At 39.6% G+C, this 17208-nt stretch overlaps 1 protein-coding gene across 1 annotated transcript in view; it reads right to left on the bottom strand.

Moving 5' to 3' along the window:
- Positions 1–2041: 2041 nt before the first annotated feature.
- Positions 2042–17208, bottom strand: part of ikbkb (inhibitor of nuclear factor kappa B kinase subunit beta) — a 29297-nt gene continuing 14130 nt past the window's right edge. Inside the window, exons 6-22 of the mRNA XM_012865640.3 lie at positions 15533–15621; positions 12809–12898; positions 12586–12710; positions 11202–11309; positions 9541–9670; positions 9265–9459; positions 9075–9189; positions 8858–8981; positions 6967–7118; positions 6740–6801; positions 6561–6661; positions 6422–6471; positions 6215–6314; positions 4153–4300; positions 3235–3332; positions 2870–2963; positions 2042–2778 (exon numbers count right to left, since the gene is read on the bottom strand). Coding sequence (XP_012721094.1) covers positions 2719–2778; positions 2870–2963; positions 3235–3332; positions 4153–4300; positions 6215–6314; positions 6422–6471; positions 6561–6661; positions 6740–6801; positions 6967–7118; positions 8858–8981; positions 9075–9189; positions 9265–9459; positions 9541–9670; positions 11202–11309; positions 12586–12710; positions 12809–12898; positions 15533–15621 — 1841 coding nt within the window. The 3' untranslated portion in view covers positions 2042–2718. The remainder of the gene's footprint in view (positions 2779–2869; positions 2964–3234; positions 3333–4152; positions 4301–6214; positions 6315–6421; positions 6472–6560; positions 6662–6739; positions 6802–6966; positions 7119–8857; positions 8982–9074; positions 9190–9264; positions 9460–9540; positions 9671–11201; positions 11310–12585; positions 12711–12808; positions 12899–15532; positions 15622–17208) is intronic.

Consider the following 17208-nt stretch of genomic DNA (forward strand, 5'->3'; position numbering starts at 1 on the left):
GCCTCTTTGTTGTAGTTTTGATCGACAATGCTTTGGCTTCTATTCATAAAGGCATCAGGGCATTTTTTTTTTGCTCTATGCTTTTTTACATGCGGGTAGATTTTTATGCCAATTAGAAATACAAGTGATTGATTGATAGGTTGTTCATGTTCAGTTTAGTGAAGGAGCCTCGACTGCACACAGCTTCCCATCATTTCGCTACCAGCAGAGGGAAAAACACGCTGGCTAAGCAGCTTTAAAGCCCAGTGACCCAGCATAGAAAATAGACTTCATTGAAAGATATTCAAACAGCATATAGCAAAAAACAACAACAAACAAAACAAAAAACCCCATAAAATCAGGGCCTAAAAATAAGACATAAGAAAAAACATTGCATTGGATTAAAAAAAATGCCAAAAAATTAAAGAACCAACAATATGGCTTAATTTTATAAAACAGAATTTTCTTTTACATGTTCATGTCAAATAAGATCTTTAGCAAGAAGTGTTTTTTCTTTCCTCCTGATACGAGACTTTTTTATGTGTTTTTTTAATTTCACAAAACTCTTGATTTTACTTGGGAGCGGTAAAGTGTATTTTATTTGTAATGATCTTTTTGCAGCATTATTCTTTTTGGGGTGGGGTAGCAAGGGTAAAAAGGCTCTTTTAGACCATCGCATTTTATTTATCACCACATTAATCTTCGCTATATAGCGGCGTTAAGAAAGCGGGGTTGCTCAGAGCAACTGGGATTGCTTTTGTCTCCTTTGCTCATAAGACCCAACCTGGCAAGCCAGACTGATAATGTGTAGCACCCTACGTTCTGCACATTGTCGTGTTTGTGAACGCACAAATACCTCAAGAATTCAGCTTGGAGGCAAAGTTACATATGATCACTTAGCTGTACTTAAAAGATGGTTGAACAACGTAAAAAAACTATTGAAGTTGAAGTCAACACCTGTTTGGACACCAACACAATTCAGTTACAGTTCCCATTGACAGTGGAAACTCTCAGCTTTGTTTAAAGAGGAATCTATAATTTCTAGTTTGCTGGTAAGATCAGCCCATGTCTGAGTACGCCGCACCTCCCTGCCTGTTGTCGGCACCTCCGTTTACCTGTGATGCGATGTCTTTTCTTGTTAATTAAGAAAATAAAAGATTTTTGAGTGCAACTGAATTGCATTAAAAAACGAATCCATGAACTAAATCAGTAGTTGTTGATGCAGGATTCCTGGATATTTTTCATTTCCAAATTCCAGACTTAAAGTTTACAGATTTCTTGATCAGTTGATGGCCAATTTTACCACCATAAACACACAGGTTGAGTTTAAATTTATCATCCAAAAGTTACCAACGTGTCCCCTTGTTTTTATTTCTCCCATCACCTATGAATTCCATAAGAAATATGCTGAAAATGCCAAACTAAAGATTTAAAGTTGTGGATGAAGAAAACAGCTGACTGCATGGTAACCCTCTCCAAACCTCTGAGGTGTAATCTGTTTGGATACTCTTGATTTTTGGAAATTTTAGATGTCACAAAAGAAACAAAATATGAAGATGTACATATTTTTCCATATAATTTTCTTTTTCCATGCTTATCTAGGCCTGGAAAACACTGAGATCACAGCCCACACCTTTCCACATTCTGTGCAAACCTTGTTTATGGAAAAAAAAAATAGCCCACATAAAGAGGCAGGATAATTCAGAAGTGTGTTCGGGATGAGCTGATCATATTTACCCAAATTCCCCAAAACACACTTGGTGAAGATGGCAGCAGAATTGGAAGAATTTCTTTAAAATCTGCTGCTGTCTCTGTGGTCAAAAAGTAAAAACTTAAAACATTATTATTATTATTAATATATATATATTTTTTTACATAGGGTTGAATCTTTCTGATGACCAAAGCCAAAAAAAAACTGAAGACATCTGCAGTAAAAGAAGCTGTTAAATTAAACATCAAAATTTTATTCAAATTTAAAATAAACATAATCAATATTTTTTTTTGTCAGTGTTGGGTTTTCATGTAAAACTATCACACAGAAGACGCCACGTTTTAGAGAACCGTGTTGCCTAAAAATTTATTTCGATATAAACACAGAAAATCCGCTAAATAACTGCTGAGAGTCGATTCAACCCAATTATAAAAATAGCTTTTAATTTCTTCTACTACAACACCTGAAATAACAAATTGTGTCGGTGCAAAGATATTTACCGGTACATATTAATCCATAAGGCTTCCATCTGCACAGTAACATACTGTGGATTAAAAATAAAGCTTCTGTTGAAAAACAATGGTCAGGAGACGCACCATAGGGCCGACTGTATTTGTATCAATACACATAAGATGAAAAAAATCCAGCATAGATGTTGAAACACATAAATCCAAAGCCTCTCCTTACACCATTTACGTTCATTTTAGCGTTTTAAAAGGGAGGATAAAATGAGCTTATTTTAGAACGGTTCTGTTTTTAACAAAGGAATCTACCTGGGATTTTAAAAAGGATGGTCGATCTCCCCGAGAAAGAAGCACAAGTATTTTACAAAAAAATAAAAAATATTGTACTATAGAACGTTAATTTTAGGTCCCATATTCCTCAAACACTCTGCAAACAACCAAATGGAAGTCTTAAAAAAGGAGAATATGTGCCGGCAGCAAGTTAAGCTCTATACACGCGGTCAGACATCCGGTTGAACGGCCGCCAGTCGTCATCCACTTGGAGGCACCAGAGAGTCGCGTTTATCAGGAGAGGTCGCTGGAGAAATTCTGGTCCCCTCGCAGCCATGTCCACTCCTTCAGCATCTAGGACAAAAAAAACCCAAAAAAACATGCATAAATCCAGGAGTATAATAAACAACAGCGGGCCCAGAACGCCGAGGATGAGTCCACATACGTCCATGCTGCTCTCTGACTCCTGGATGGTCTCTTGCAGCAAACTTTGGAGGCGGCTCTCGAATGTCCTGCTCTCCTCCAGAAGGGACTCATCCCTGCAGATGCAAACAGCGTGATTCACGCAGATGTTATTCGCGGCTTGAATGCGGTTATCACAACATGCCTGTGACTGTGTTTCCTTAAAACCGGGCTGCAAGCGTGCATGAAAAATAAACAGCAGACGGTGGGGGGGAAGGGAGCGTTCAAACAAAACCTTCACATGTTTAACAAAACACTTCTCTGATGAGATGATGTTTTAGGATTTTAGTGTTGACCAAAGCGTCATGGGCTGCTATTCATTCATTGTTTGTGTTTAAGCGTACTCACTGTGGCTGTGAGCTGTGTTTGGGGGTCAACAGAGAAGGCACTGATGAAGGGGTCCGGAGCCCATCAGGACTTCCGCTCACTGGGCTTCGAACTTTGCTCTGCATCAAATAAGAAGATTCTCTTTTACACACTTTCCAGCAGCTGGTTACTGACTGGGTGTCTAAACGCTTGCATCTTGATCATAGGGCTGGACGATAATTCAATGACAATATATATATATCAATCAATAGACGTATATCGATGACAAAAAAGAAAGGGTAAAAAAAAAGTTCAATAGAACAATGTTTTCCTTCTTTTTGCATTCTAAGCCATGTAGATTAATATCACATCGTTACATCCTCCCAACCAATCACAACCAGGAACGCTGCGCCACCTTCAAAGAGTTCAGAGAGCAGGCATTCTTTTTTTTTTTTTTTTAACTTGCAGTATTGGTAAAAAGTTGGTTGAAAAAAAGGGTTGAATTTGAATTCAGTGTTTGTCTGTTCTGTATCTAAAAAACGGTCGTAAGCAGCAGCATAAAATGGCCAGGGCTGCACTTAAAATGTATGTTTTGCCTTTGTTGATAATTATCGATATCGATCAATGTGATTTCTATTTTTGATTATTCTATCGCTATCCTTCTTTTTCTATATCGTCCAGTCCCATTTGATCATGCATTTAAGCTTCTCTAAAACATGTTAAGTGATAATAGTGGCTGGACTGGATGAGCCACTGTGTTTTTTTCCTGCTCTCTTTGGAACACCTTCTCTTTTTTTCTTTACAAACCTTTTTTTTGTTTGTTAACTTTTCATACAGGGTTTCCATTTCATGTATTTGTTTTGTTGAAATATCAATCGTTTAAACTAAAACAAGGGAAGACGGTGTCCTGTATGTTTTACAGGTCAAATTCACAGAGGGAGTGGGTCCATGTGTCCTCACACAGGCGATTTTCAGCAGGTTCCACAGCTCCCTCTGTCGTTTCTCCTGCAGGCTCATCAGGACCCGTTCGCTCTCGGCCAACTTCTGGACCACGTCGTCCACCTTCGGCAGCAGCTCCATCACACGATGACGGCACATTGCAGTTTTACTGCAGAACACACAGGCAAAACAAAACATTTTGACCACAGGAACAGCTGCTTTTGGGGTTTACCTGTGCATAACCTCTAAAGGCCCTCTGCCACAAACACAAAGACATGAAAACTTTCCTTTTTATAGACATTCTTCCCATGTTTTTTTTTTTTTTGCGAGATCCCATACTATGTTACCCATACTGGCTTTTTTTTTTTGCCAGCATCATGATTTTTGTTACACCTCTGGACTTTGAGTTGACATCCTTTATTAGATTAGATTAGATTCAACTTTATTGTCATTACACAGGTACAGGTACAAGGCAACGAAATGCAGTTTAGGTCTAACCACAAGTGCAATAGCAACAAGTGCAGGATAAACAATGGTTCCATAAGTACAGGACATGGATATGTACTGAATAAATATAGAGATGGATACTATTATAGACAGAATTTTACTGACAGATTTGTTCTATGAGTATAATATATAGATAACTAGTATTGTGAACTAAATTTACAGATCAAATTATTGATCTCAACTCCTGCCGCCTGTCTGCATTTTAGCCCTCCATTCAAAAAACACAAATATGTCACTTTACGAAAGATTATATTTTTATTGTGACGTCATCAATTATCTTATTACTAATGCAAGTTGTGTTTTTTTTTTTTAACGAAACTTCAACAAAACAGCATCAAAGGATGACGACCAAAAGCTTCTCTGTCAGGTTGTCTGTCTGGATGCACATGTGTTTCTAAGAATTTGAGAGCCGGTGTATAAATGTGTGTGTGTTAGTGAGTGCGATTGGGTGAATGTGGCTCTAGTGTACATCGCTTTGGGTGGTCAGCATGACTGGAAAAGCGCTATATAACTTCAGTCCATTTACCATTTTTACCATTTAATGATAGTAACCCTCCCCGTCTTCCTCAGCTGAGAAATGCACCAGCAGAGATTCCTGCGCAAATCCTCAGTGATCCGGGTCATCGCAACAGCAAACAGGCTTAAATCGGAGCCAACCGGACTTTCGTTCACTTCTTTCTGAAAACGTTTCGACACCTATACAGGAGTCTTTGTCAATTCTGGTGACTCGACCTTGAGCAACATAAGTGCGAGCCACTTGAGGGTCTTTATAAGCCATTGCTTACTCCACTCACACCAAGCAATAGCTTCTAACAACTCAGGACAGTGACGCTAGCCTCGTGAGACCATCCTGATCTCGCGAGCTTTCAAGGTTTCACTCGCAGATCAGTCTGGCTACTCTCCGTTAAAGAAAATTTGGAGCCGTTCACCAAACGAACGTCCAATCAGCGTTGGCTTTGAGGCGGGTTGAGGTGTGACGCAACGAGAAGCGCGACAGTTCAGTCTAAACAACATGGCGGCTTCAGCCGATGAAACTAGCGTTAGCGCGGCTATCGAGCAAGTTTTATCAGAATTACAGAGTATTTCTTTGCTGAGCTAACGAGCCTTTACCTGCAGCAGCAAGAGTAGCTTGGCTTGTGGTTGTGTTTTCGTCGTCGCTCTGTTACGAGCGACGACGAATCTGATTGGTTCATTTGGCCCGTCTATCACCAACATAGGCCAATCAGCTAACCAGTATTTTCGCCCCTTCCCAAAGTTACTTCAACGGAAGGTTTCCAGATGGATATGCGGAGCAAATCTATCTGCCGGAGTCAGGTAACAGTGACGGGTGGATCACTGATTTGCAGCTGACAGAATGCACCCAGGAGGATGGACCTCCATGTCCTTAAAAACAGCAGCGCACCAACTGCAAGTTGCTCAAGTGTGAGTCACCAGAACTAACAAAGACTCCTGGATATGTGTCAACACGTCTTCAGAAAGAACTGTACGAAAGTCCGGTTGCCTCTGATTTAAGCCTGTTTGCACCAGCAGAGACATTCCTTACACGTATTACGTGTGAATGTCGCCGTACGAGTACCTGAGGACTGTGTAGAAATCTCTGAGTTTCTTCTCGTAGAACTGCACCGCCTGAACCACCAGACTCGCCGCCTCCATGCCGTCTCCCTGCATCCTCTGGTCTGAGGAAGGAAAACCAGAAGGTTGCCTGTTTCCGCGTGCAGAAACCGAGACGGGTGCTGATGTTTGGGAAAGAAAGAAAGAAAGAAAAACAAAAAAAAGTCCAAACCTCTGGGTTTTTCTCTGAGTTTGCGGAACAGCTCCATGGCCTTTCCTTCCCTAGGGAAGAAAAAGAAGAAGTGAGCCGCGTCTCAGCCGAAAGAGAAGTGGGCTCTGGGCTTTATTTTTAAACTATGGATCAGACTCACAGCGTGTCCAAATTCTCGCCGCTCCTCCACGGCTGCCTCTGCACATCCACGATGTCTGGCTGCAGCCTCATCATCTCCTCTTCCAGTTCGACCACCTGAGCCTTAAATACAAACACTTTAGTCCTTTGAAGGGTGCCAATACGCCTTGCAAACACACACACTGAAACCCTCCAGCATACCTGACCACAGCTGAGGGCCGTTTGCTCCATTTCCCTCCACACACTCAGAAGCTTATCTGACGCTTGAAAACGTAAAAAGGATATAAGTCATTAGAGGTAAATTCAGGTTCAGCCAGACAGTTCTGGCTCAATTAGCACCTCCCGAGGTGAAAGCTGCAGACGTTTCTGTATCTATCGCACATGTCTGGTGAGATAAAATCCCTGCTATCTGAGAGCATATCGTATACCGATCCCAGTGGCCGTCTGCTCCTGGTACTTGTCCATGTCTATGTGAAGGCTGGTGTTGAAGAAATCCAGCTTGGCTGTCAGTCTCTGGTACATGGAAACCATCTCGATCTTCTGTTTGGACAACGTGGAGTTGTGACGCAGGAGGCTCATGCTGAAAAGGAGAAGCAGAAGCTCTTTCATTAATTCATCAAACGAATGGATGTGCAAACACTGTGCAAAAGTCTTGAATCAGTCCCAGCTTACTCATCATATTTTTGCTTTGAAAAAAGGTTTCTAGTAATCTTTTAAAGCTGTCCTGTATAGCAAGCTGGAATGGACCAGTGCCGGGTCTCCAGATAACTTGATCAATAGATACCTTTGATCTTCAGGCACAAGACACAATTTCTTCATATCTATTTGGTTTTATCTATCTATCTATCTATCTATCTATCTATCTATCTATCTATCTATCTATCTATCTATCTATCTATATATATATATATATATATATATATATATATATATATATATATATATATATATATATATATATATACTATATAAATAGTCAAGTTTAAACACCAGAAACCAATGTACTTTGTTGTTACTTTGTGGCACAAGAGGCCTTCATGTGAAAGCGGACTATCCGATGAAATAAGCTCCATCTGAATATGTCTTTTGGGTCAGGACTCTATAGCCAAAGCGGAAGTGCGTCAGCGGTCGCCATGATAAGTGCTGTCCGAATACTGCAGTCAGTGAGGAAGGAAAAGGAGCCTGTATGCTTCCTCTCACAGCTACTTTAGAATAGGAACCTTGCGATGTCCCTTACCAGCGCTAAGGAGCTATACGGAATCCCACAATCCTTTGGATGACGTGATGTATAAACACAACCCACCTCACGGAGATTAACAAAAATGTCCAAAGAGAAGAGAGAGCGCATTTTGTAGTTCATTTTCAGAAGGCTGTAGGCCCGGATTTGATTAGAATCATCCATGTCGGTTTCTGTCATGTAATGACGTCGATGTTTCAGGCTGTCTGAAGCCGCCACAGCAGTCTCAAAGCTCCTTTCCTTCCTATGATAGAGTTCTTACTGTTGACCCCATGAAAGGTCAAGGAACAGGAGCTAGAAGCGATAATTAGAACGTTTTTGGATGCAGCCATGGTGCGAAGGCGTCTTACTACTTAGCCTCAAACTACAGTCCTTTGAGTGGCAGTGTCCTGCAGCTTTTAGATGCGTCTCTGCTTCAACACAACTGACTGAAATATTAGCTGGACTGCATGCTAGAGAGCCAGTTTAGCCGTTTGATTCAGGCATGTAGGGCAAGGGATAAATCTAAAAGTGTCAGGACACCGGCCCTCGAGAACTTTAGTTTAAGGACCCCTTGACTAAAGGGTTCACGGTGGTTAAAGTGCTGGAGGATAAAGGTTCAGGGTAGAACAATGGAAACATGACTAAAGACTAAAGGCTGGTGCTAAAATTGTATTTTGTATAAAATTTTGTATTTTGTAAAAAATATTGTATAAAATTGTATTTTAGCACCAGCTGATTCCCAAAGACTTGTTAGCTGGGACGTTGTTAAATCTTTGTTAAACTCTTCTTCTTCTCTTTCTTAAAATAGAAATTCTAGATACTGAATATCTGTGGTAGAAAGTTGTTTTAGGCCTAAAATGTATTTTTTCCAACACCTCTCACACTTTAATTATTGTTCAGCAGACACTAAACGATATGAAAGTCATGGTCAGATACGCATACAGAAAATGTGTGAAGAAATAGCCCAAGCTCCCTCAAAAAACTTCAAAAACCTTCAAATATTTGGGAGAACTATTGATTAAATAAACCAGGAGTGGGTTCAAACTTTTGCTGAGTTCTGGGTGTGTTTATGTGGATGAACGTCGGTGATGAGGTCCTACATGGCAGCTTTCTGGCCTTGCTGCAGACGTTGCCAGTCCTCCTTCAGGGAGCGGATGGTGTGCCACACCTGGCCACAAGTCCTCCTCAGCTGGCTGTACTGAAGAACGTACCTGGGATCTTTTTCTGTGAGCGACACACGCGGTTAGACGAGACGAAACTCAAACTCAAACAAACTCAAACAAGCGGCTTCCTACGCGTGAAGGAGAAGGTACTTACGGATGAAGCTGACGTTTTCGGGGAGGATTCGCGGACTAAACTGGGGTTCGTAAGTGCAAGAGGAGCAGTCAAACAGGAAAACAAGCGGATAGTCTGTCCGTCGTCCGTCTACCTCCTTACGGACAAGCGAAATAAGGATTCAGAGCGGGAAGATTTGATGAGGTTTAGTTTGCATGTAAGACATCGTTACCATGTAATCCACGGCGCACTGGGAGGCCAGCGCATTTGGCTCCAGGACCAGCCCCGCTTCGAGCAGCAGCTCCTGATTGGCCGCCGGGATGTTGGTGTCCTTTTCAATCCTCAGCTGCAGGTTGGCGACAGTCTCGTCATCCGAGATGGCGTATATCAGGATTTTGGCAGACATCATGTTCAGGACGTGGACCAGCTGGAGAGGCAGTATAAAATGAGGACACGATCGGAGCCGGATGCGATCGGAACGCGAAAGTCAAAACGTCTCTCTGTTCACCTTGAGCTGCAGTATCGTCTCCAGCTGCTGGAAACACTCGTTGGGCGTAGCGTTGGGGCCTTTTCCTCTCTCCTTCGGGGACCATTTTAACATCAGCTGTAGCCACTTCTCCAGCCGCTCAGATAGCAGACTGCAAAACAACAGTTAGCACATCAGAGAGAGGGTTAAACTCAGACATTAACATATATTGTATAAAAACAGTTTTTCTGAGTCAGTCATGTAGAATAAAACTGAACTTTTACCGTTTTAAGTCAGTGAGGTTTACCAAAAATGATGTCTATTTGTTAATTGCCAGAATAATGAGTTTTTTTTTAAACATTTTTGTATCATTTTGTTTGCCAAATCAGACTAGTATGCTTTAACATCTTCGCGGATAGACCAGATGATGCCTTGGCTTTTTCACCTTCCGGTAAGTTTACAGCATCTGAGTTAAAATGCAAGTATACCGGGGGATGTATTTTAGGGAATCACCTCAAGCACAATACACGTGACATTGAGGGAAAATGAAAAAGAATAAGCCAGACACTAAGAAGAAAATTATGGTTCTCCACAATGTTTGGTTCCTCCTTGGGTAGACGACCAGCCATCTTACAATTCTGGAAAGAGACAGGTTCTTTGAAAAGGACTTGGTGTAAAATGTTCATGTCAACTCCGCCACGAAAGCAAAAAAACACTGAAGATGCAAGCCGAAGCATTAGTGCCATTATCCACAGAGAATAAAATGAGTCGTATACTGACAAGGGCTAAAAAGCCACACATCTATGTTCCAACAGGAACATACAAAGACAGATTGCAGTGGAAAATGCATCCAAGGACAAATAATTACATTTTTGGAGACATGTCCTGAGTTTTATAAGACCAAGCATAACATTTTTGGCCATAATGACCATTATTATATTTGGAAGAAAAAGGGGGAAGCTGCACGCCTGGGCAGCAGCCGTGCACTTTGAACCAGAACATCAACCCAACTGTGACGTACGAGGGTGCCAGGATCATGTTCGGTGAGCGTTTTGCGGCAGGAGGGACCGGTGCACTTCACAAAATAGATGGCATCAAGAAGAAATAAGATTATGAGGCGATATTTAAGCAACATTCTTCAACACACTGGCCATGAAGTTAAAACCTGGGCCCAAAAGGGTCTTCCAAACGGACAGTGATCCTAGGAATGCAAAATTATTCAAAAAGTGGCTTAGAGACAACAAAGCCATTATTTCGGAGTGGCCATCACAAAGCCCTGACCTCAGGCCTAAAATGGTGTTTGCAAGCAAGATAGCATCCAAAGCTGAGTCAGTCACACTGGTTCTGTCTGGAGAAATGGGCCCAAATTTCAACATATTATTGAGAAGCTTATGGAAGGGGTCTCAAAATATTTCACTGAAGACATGTAGTTTAAAAGAAAAGTCTACCAAAGAGAAAATGTAAGTAAACTGCTTAATATGAAGGGAGGTAAAAAAATTATCATTATTCTGGGATTGAGCAGACAGGCATAATTTTGTTTTTTCCCAACTAACCTAAAACTGAAAAAGTTTATTCTAATTTAATATAATACAGTGAGTAATAAAAGTTTTATCTGTCTATTTTTTTATAAAGTGTAAATAAATAGCTTGTTAAAATGTATATAGTGCATAGCGTCTACTTGTGTTTTGTGATATTTTTCCCACCTGTTGAGGTTATTGGGGCAGGGAAGATGTTTGGAGAATCTTACTTCCCCACTGAGGTCCTCGTAAACGACAATGTCGTCGTCGTTCTTCAGCCTGACTTTGTTGTGCCTAAAAAGACAAGAGGCGGGTCAGAACCTAACGTTGAGTCCATCACCTTTGTGTCTTCAGGAGGTTTGGGATTAGTGTTAAATTTCATTCTGCAAAAGACCAGAACTGAGTTCCTGCCAAGGTAAAGGGAGTATTTTTCCATCATGTGAAGTAATGTTCCCCACGAGCTTCACGTCATTCATCACGTTTGTGAAAACACAAGAGGCACTGATGCTGGCACAACCCACATATCCTGCAATTCATTAGCAACTCCTGTTTTTCTTATATTCAGTCTGGAGTTTATGCAACAATATTTACCTTGAATAAAGTTCATTATTGCCTAGAATAAGAAAACATTGATAAACCTTTTAATGTAATGTAATGCCGAAAACCATGACAGAAGCCTTTTTTTAATGAAGAAAACCCTCCAAGTCTAGCATGATTGAGTAAAAACATCTGAAGTCTCCCAAAGACTTCAGAAGCAAATAAAAAAGAAACCAAGGCTCAGCTATTAGCCCATTTCTCCAAAATGCATGTTGGGCATACATGTAGAGACAAACATTACTTATCACCGACAGAACACCACATCTTGGAACATGGTGGTGGCACACTGCAAAAACAGAACAAAAATAAATATTTTTTTTCTTGAAATGAGTGTATTTGTACTTTATTTGAGCAGGTAAATGAGATCATTTGCCAATGGAATAAGAATTTTGCACTTAAAATAGGAACAACTCATATCCATCAATTTATTTCAAGTGCATTATATCTCATTCTCTTATTTTAGGGGTAAAAATACTCTTTCCATTGGCAGATAATCTTATTTACCTGCGCAAATCAGGGACAAATGCATTAATTTCAAGAAAATTTTACATATTTTTAGTTCTGTTTTTGCAGTGCAGCATCGTGTTTTGGGGCTTTTTTCCCCCCCAAGATTTGTTGTGAAACTATTGGTCTTTATTTATAGTATTCAGACATGAAATAGGCAGACAGAGAAGAAGGGGAAGTCATGCAGGGAAAAAGGTCCCAAGGCCAGGAAATGAAACCCAGACAGTTGCACTGGGCCCTAACAACCTCTGCATAATAAAAACTAAGATTCTTACTTCAAATGAGGAAATACTGTTATGGTCAGAGATGACAGATCTTGCTTTGAAGTGGAACAACATTTTAGAATGGGTCAATTTGTTTATCAATGAAAAAAAAAAAAAAAACCTAAATGCTTTAACTTGCATTTAAATCATCATATCGCCAATTTCTTCCCGTCCCCCCATATAGGTGATTTAAAATGTGAATCTACCAAGGAACAGGCTGCCAGGTTGGTAAGAATGGTCGGAATCCGGTGATGCATTCAAACACCAACGTGCCAAAGCTCCAGTAGTCCACAGAGACCGTGTACTTCTGTCTCTCAATAAGCTCGGGGGCCTGGAAGAAGAACAAAGAACAGCAGATTTAGAGTTCAGAGTGTGAGGAAGATGATAAAAGCTGTAAAAGATGTCAGACGACATTCTGCAATCCCTCACCAAGTACTGTAGCGTTCCCACAAACGACGTGCAGAGGCTGCTCTGGTCCAACTCCTTGGCATAGCCGAGATCTATGATTTTATGGATGAGCTGGAATTATAAAGGGAACAAAAAAAGAAATCATCAAATGGCTAATTTTATTTCTGTAAATGCAATATGACAACTTATAGGGGCCACATTGTGAATTACTCTCAAATGAAAGAAGAACTGAAAAATCTCTCGATCTTTTCCTTTACCTAGAAGTCTGAAGTGAAGACGAGGAAATTCGCTGTTATCTTTAAAATCAGGGCTACGTGGACATAGGCGGTTTCCCCATTACAACCGGAAATCCTCCACACATTAAATGTAGCCTCCAAACAACATTTTAAAATGTTACTCTTTGAAAGAATTCAACCATGACATGTCAACATTATGTTCTGTGATACAGTTGTAGTCAGGCTTACCCTGTTGGGTGTTTTTTTCCGTTTAAAGCGGTGCCCTGACGTTAGCTGGTGCCTTTGTTATCAGTTCTGCGCTGATAACCGCTGTTACTGTTATCTAAGCGTCTGCAAATATAAAAACACCGCCCGTCTCTGGGGGCCTTTTGGCTGTCTAACCCTGATGGTGAGAATGGGAAGAATACGTAGGAACGAGAGCTTCAAAAATGCAAATCCTTCCAAAAAATGCTTATTTATTCTTAATTTGTTTTATTTGTTACTTTTTTTTGAAAGAGGAACTAGTGAATAATAGTGTTTTGATCTTGCAACATGTACTTAATTCTGCTATTACATTCTTCAAAAATAAAAAAAATTAATTGGTATTTGCCATCACAATGTTATTTAGCTATTTTTATATGAATTTCTTTTAAATTAAAATTTTTCTCATTCACATGGACTTCCTAACAAATGATACAACATAAAAAAAAATAATTTTTTTCTTCACAAACAAATATAAACATTTACTTATATTTGCTTTTTATTTATTTATTTGCTTGTTTTGCTTTATCCTTTAATCTGTTCACATTCTCTGCAGATATTAGATAAGACAACGTTTTCTTGTTTTTGGAGTTACAGGGAGAGCCGAAAAATAAACAGAGGCCTGTTTTTGTGTTGCGTCAAACAGCTAAAAGCATAAAGCTAAAAGATCCAAATAAAATAAAGAAATGTTGAATTATTGCACACATTTTTATTTTTTTTATTAAAATTCATCTTGACTAATCTAGGTTTTAGCAGTTTTTTTTTCATGGGATAATTGCATTGAATTATCATGTTGTTATGTTGTTATCATGTAATGATGTTAACAGTGCAAGTAATATTTTAAGATTGAGTTTAAGCTCTACTTTTCTTCTAATCAGGTTGGAGACTATGTGCTTTGCTTATTTTTATATAATTTTCCACATATATCAACATCACATAGAGGAAAATGTACCCATCCTCTTTTAACAAAAGGTTTTTATTTAAAAATAAAAACAAAGCAAATAAATAGTTTCTTCTTTGAAAGTTCTAAAAAAATGTATACTAGTTTTTTTTAATTGTATTAATCGTCTTGGACATTTACATCTTTAAGTAAGTATTATTTAGCTGGAGTGAGGGCAAAAATAACTCTTGATTGTAAAGGTTGCAGATCCTAGTAAACGGTGAAGCCCAAGGTCCGTGACAAAAGAAAAAAATTATTGATTTTCACAGATCTGTGAGTTGCCGGTTATTTAAGCATTCCTAATTTCTCCAATAATCAGACATAATATATCTAAACAAAAGTAGCACTGCAGTCTTTTTTTTTTATCAGTTCTTTATTTTCTTTGTCACTCGTTTTCCCTGTAAGTACCGTATGGTCCCTCGCATGGCGACACGTTTTATTTATTACTGGCTGCATTGTTTGTAAAAAGTTTATGTTTGAATGTGCGGACAAAGCCACAATAATGAACAATAATCTCAAAAGAGACGCGACCCTCAGAAAACAGCGGCGGGACAACTTCGAGGGACTCCACCCCATTAAAGAGGAAGCATAAACCAAGTGAGCAGAAAGCCTGAGGAGTGAGCGGTCGTATGGCTCTCTCTGGTATTGTAGCATAAGTATGGAGCAGATACTTTTCTAGAATTGTGATAACTATGTTATCTTCTAAAAATGTTTTTAAAAATCTGTATTTTGGTTTTGTAATAAAAAACAAACAGTAAACCAATTTTTTTTTTTCAAATTTAAAGGCAGACTTAATGTTTTTAATCAGTTTTACATAAACTTCCCTGCCTACTTTTGCTTCATATTTGCTAGATGACTAAAACATAGTGGGACAAAAAAAAAAAACCCATAATACAACAATTTTATTTTCCAAAAGAAATTGTGAAATTACCTGCAGAGTTAGAGAAACTGCCTTTTCTTTTAACCAAAAATGTAAGCAAAAAAAACAAAAACACATTTGTGCAAAACTATAAACTTGCGTAGATTGAGTTTGTTGGCTTCTGTTTCTATAAAGTCAGCAGATTGTGCATAAACATGAATATAAATACTTTAATGAGTCTGACCTCAGTTACATAACTTGTTTAAGGCTAGATCACAACATGCAATGATTCGTTGCAAAAGAGACAAAATGAAGAGCAAGGCCCTCACGCAGGGTCCCCTGACTGAGTTTTCCACATTAAATATTAAGTGGAAGGGCTAAACATGTTGACAGGATTTATGTTCATAACCCACAAACAGAAGAGGCAAAAAGCATCTTTGTTGTGGTTTGGGTGCTTTTATTTAACTCACCCTCTTCTCTCCTTGCTGTAGCACGATGTTTTCTGGTTTCAGGTCTCTGTGGATGATCCTCTTACTGTGGAGGTAGGTTAGAGCCGAAGCTGAAAAACATCAGTCGAAGAAAAAAAATTCAGAAATGTAATTCAGAACAACAGCAGACGGGTAAACTGGAAATTTTTTTTTAAAGTATAAACTACATAATCATTTGTGGAATATTTAAAGCAGGGGCCACCAACCTTTTTGAAACTGAGAGCTACTTCATCGGGGCTGTGTCATACGAAGAATAGTCCAAGCTTACCTTAACTTTATGTCATATAAATACGTTTTTAATGTTTGTGTCATTTTTAAATCTATTTAAATACAAGTATGATTAAAAAGGAAGAACAACTGAATAAAATAGTATTTTAAACGCAGCTCACTAGAGGATTTTGCACCACAGGCACCATGCTGGTGACCCCCAGTCTCAAAATCATGTCTCACACTGCACAAATGTGCATTTTTCTAACATAAACTATCTACAAAATTAACTTAAAACTCAATACATAAGTTTGACTTGCTGGAATTGGTGCAGGCAGTGAGTGACACCTTTTGGCCAATACAGGTTACAGATTATTGAAACCTTTTTTATTCTCGAAAACACAAAAAGGGGGTATTTTGAATGACTATTTAGCAGATATAATATGAACTGAAGTAAATACGCTTAAATATGGGGTAGTAAATGTAAATATATAGCGTTATACACCGCCTCCAAAGACTGTTTGAAACAGGAACCAGTGACTAGCAACCCTCTGAGGATAGGCAGTCTTAGACAAAGAATGGATGTAAAATTCATAGTTGGTCCTAATGCTGAAAAAACATATAAAAGGTATGGTCCCAAAAGTAGCATAAATCTCAAATTGTGCTTGGATCTTTCTTCCAATTTTTTTTTGAGCAAGAGATCATGAAATGCAGGTCAGACTCATTAATAAAATTTTGAAGTAGTAAATTAAATGAAAAACAAAAAACAACAACTAGTGTATCCTTACTGGGAGTGAGTCAAGCCAGTCCCTTAGTGGTCATATGTGGTATTACATGTTTTCTTTATTGCATCATGTCCCGTCCTCTCTATATTGTAAACGGTCTGTGACCAACACGGCATTTGTTTGTAATAAACGACAGTACGGGTTTTTGTGAGGAGTAATGTTGGAGGATCCTGTATACATGTTGCCTCTTATCTGTAGTTGTCGCAGCTGAGATACACCAGGTGCGCGGTCAAAACTTTGAAGTCGCCGCGTGTGCGTCAGTGGCTGTGAGTGCGTGCGCCTGCAGAGATTATTCAGGGGAGCGGAACTTGTGACGTTTGCGTTTTGCTCAAAAGCGCATCTTTGGGTGTGTGTGGGTGTGGGTTCAAATTTCCAGTGGAAGGGATCGGTCATGATCAGGAAAGATCCACCGACCTGCAGCAGGAAAAGGAGGTTCTGTGTGATCGCAACCCCGCTGCTCTCTAAATCTGCTGTGACCTACGCCAAATGCCGCGGTCTCCCGCTTGTTTATGCGTTCAAAAGGCGCACAGCTTGTTGGTTGATGTTAGCATCGGTACGCAAAGTTTGCGACGTAGCATGTGACTGATGTGTTGACGTAAAACCTCGGCATGAGTGAGAGCCATGGCCGTGGTGACTAAGCAGCGAGGGGTTTCGGGTCCTGTGTGA

The sequence above is a fragment of the Fundulus heteroclitus genome, chromosome 12 (assembly GCF_011125445.2).
Source record: "Fundulus heteroclitus isolate FHET01 chromosome 12, MU-UCD_Fhet_4.1, whole genome shotgun sequence".
NCBI lineage: Eukaryota > Metazoa > Chordata > Actinopteri > Cyprinodontiformes > Fundulidae > Fundulus > Fundulus heteroclitus.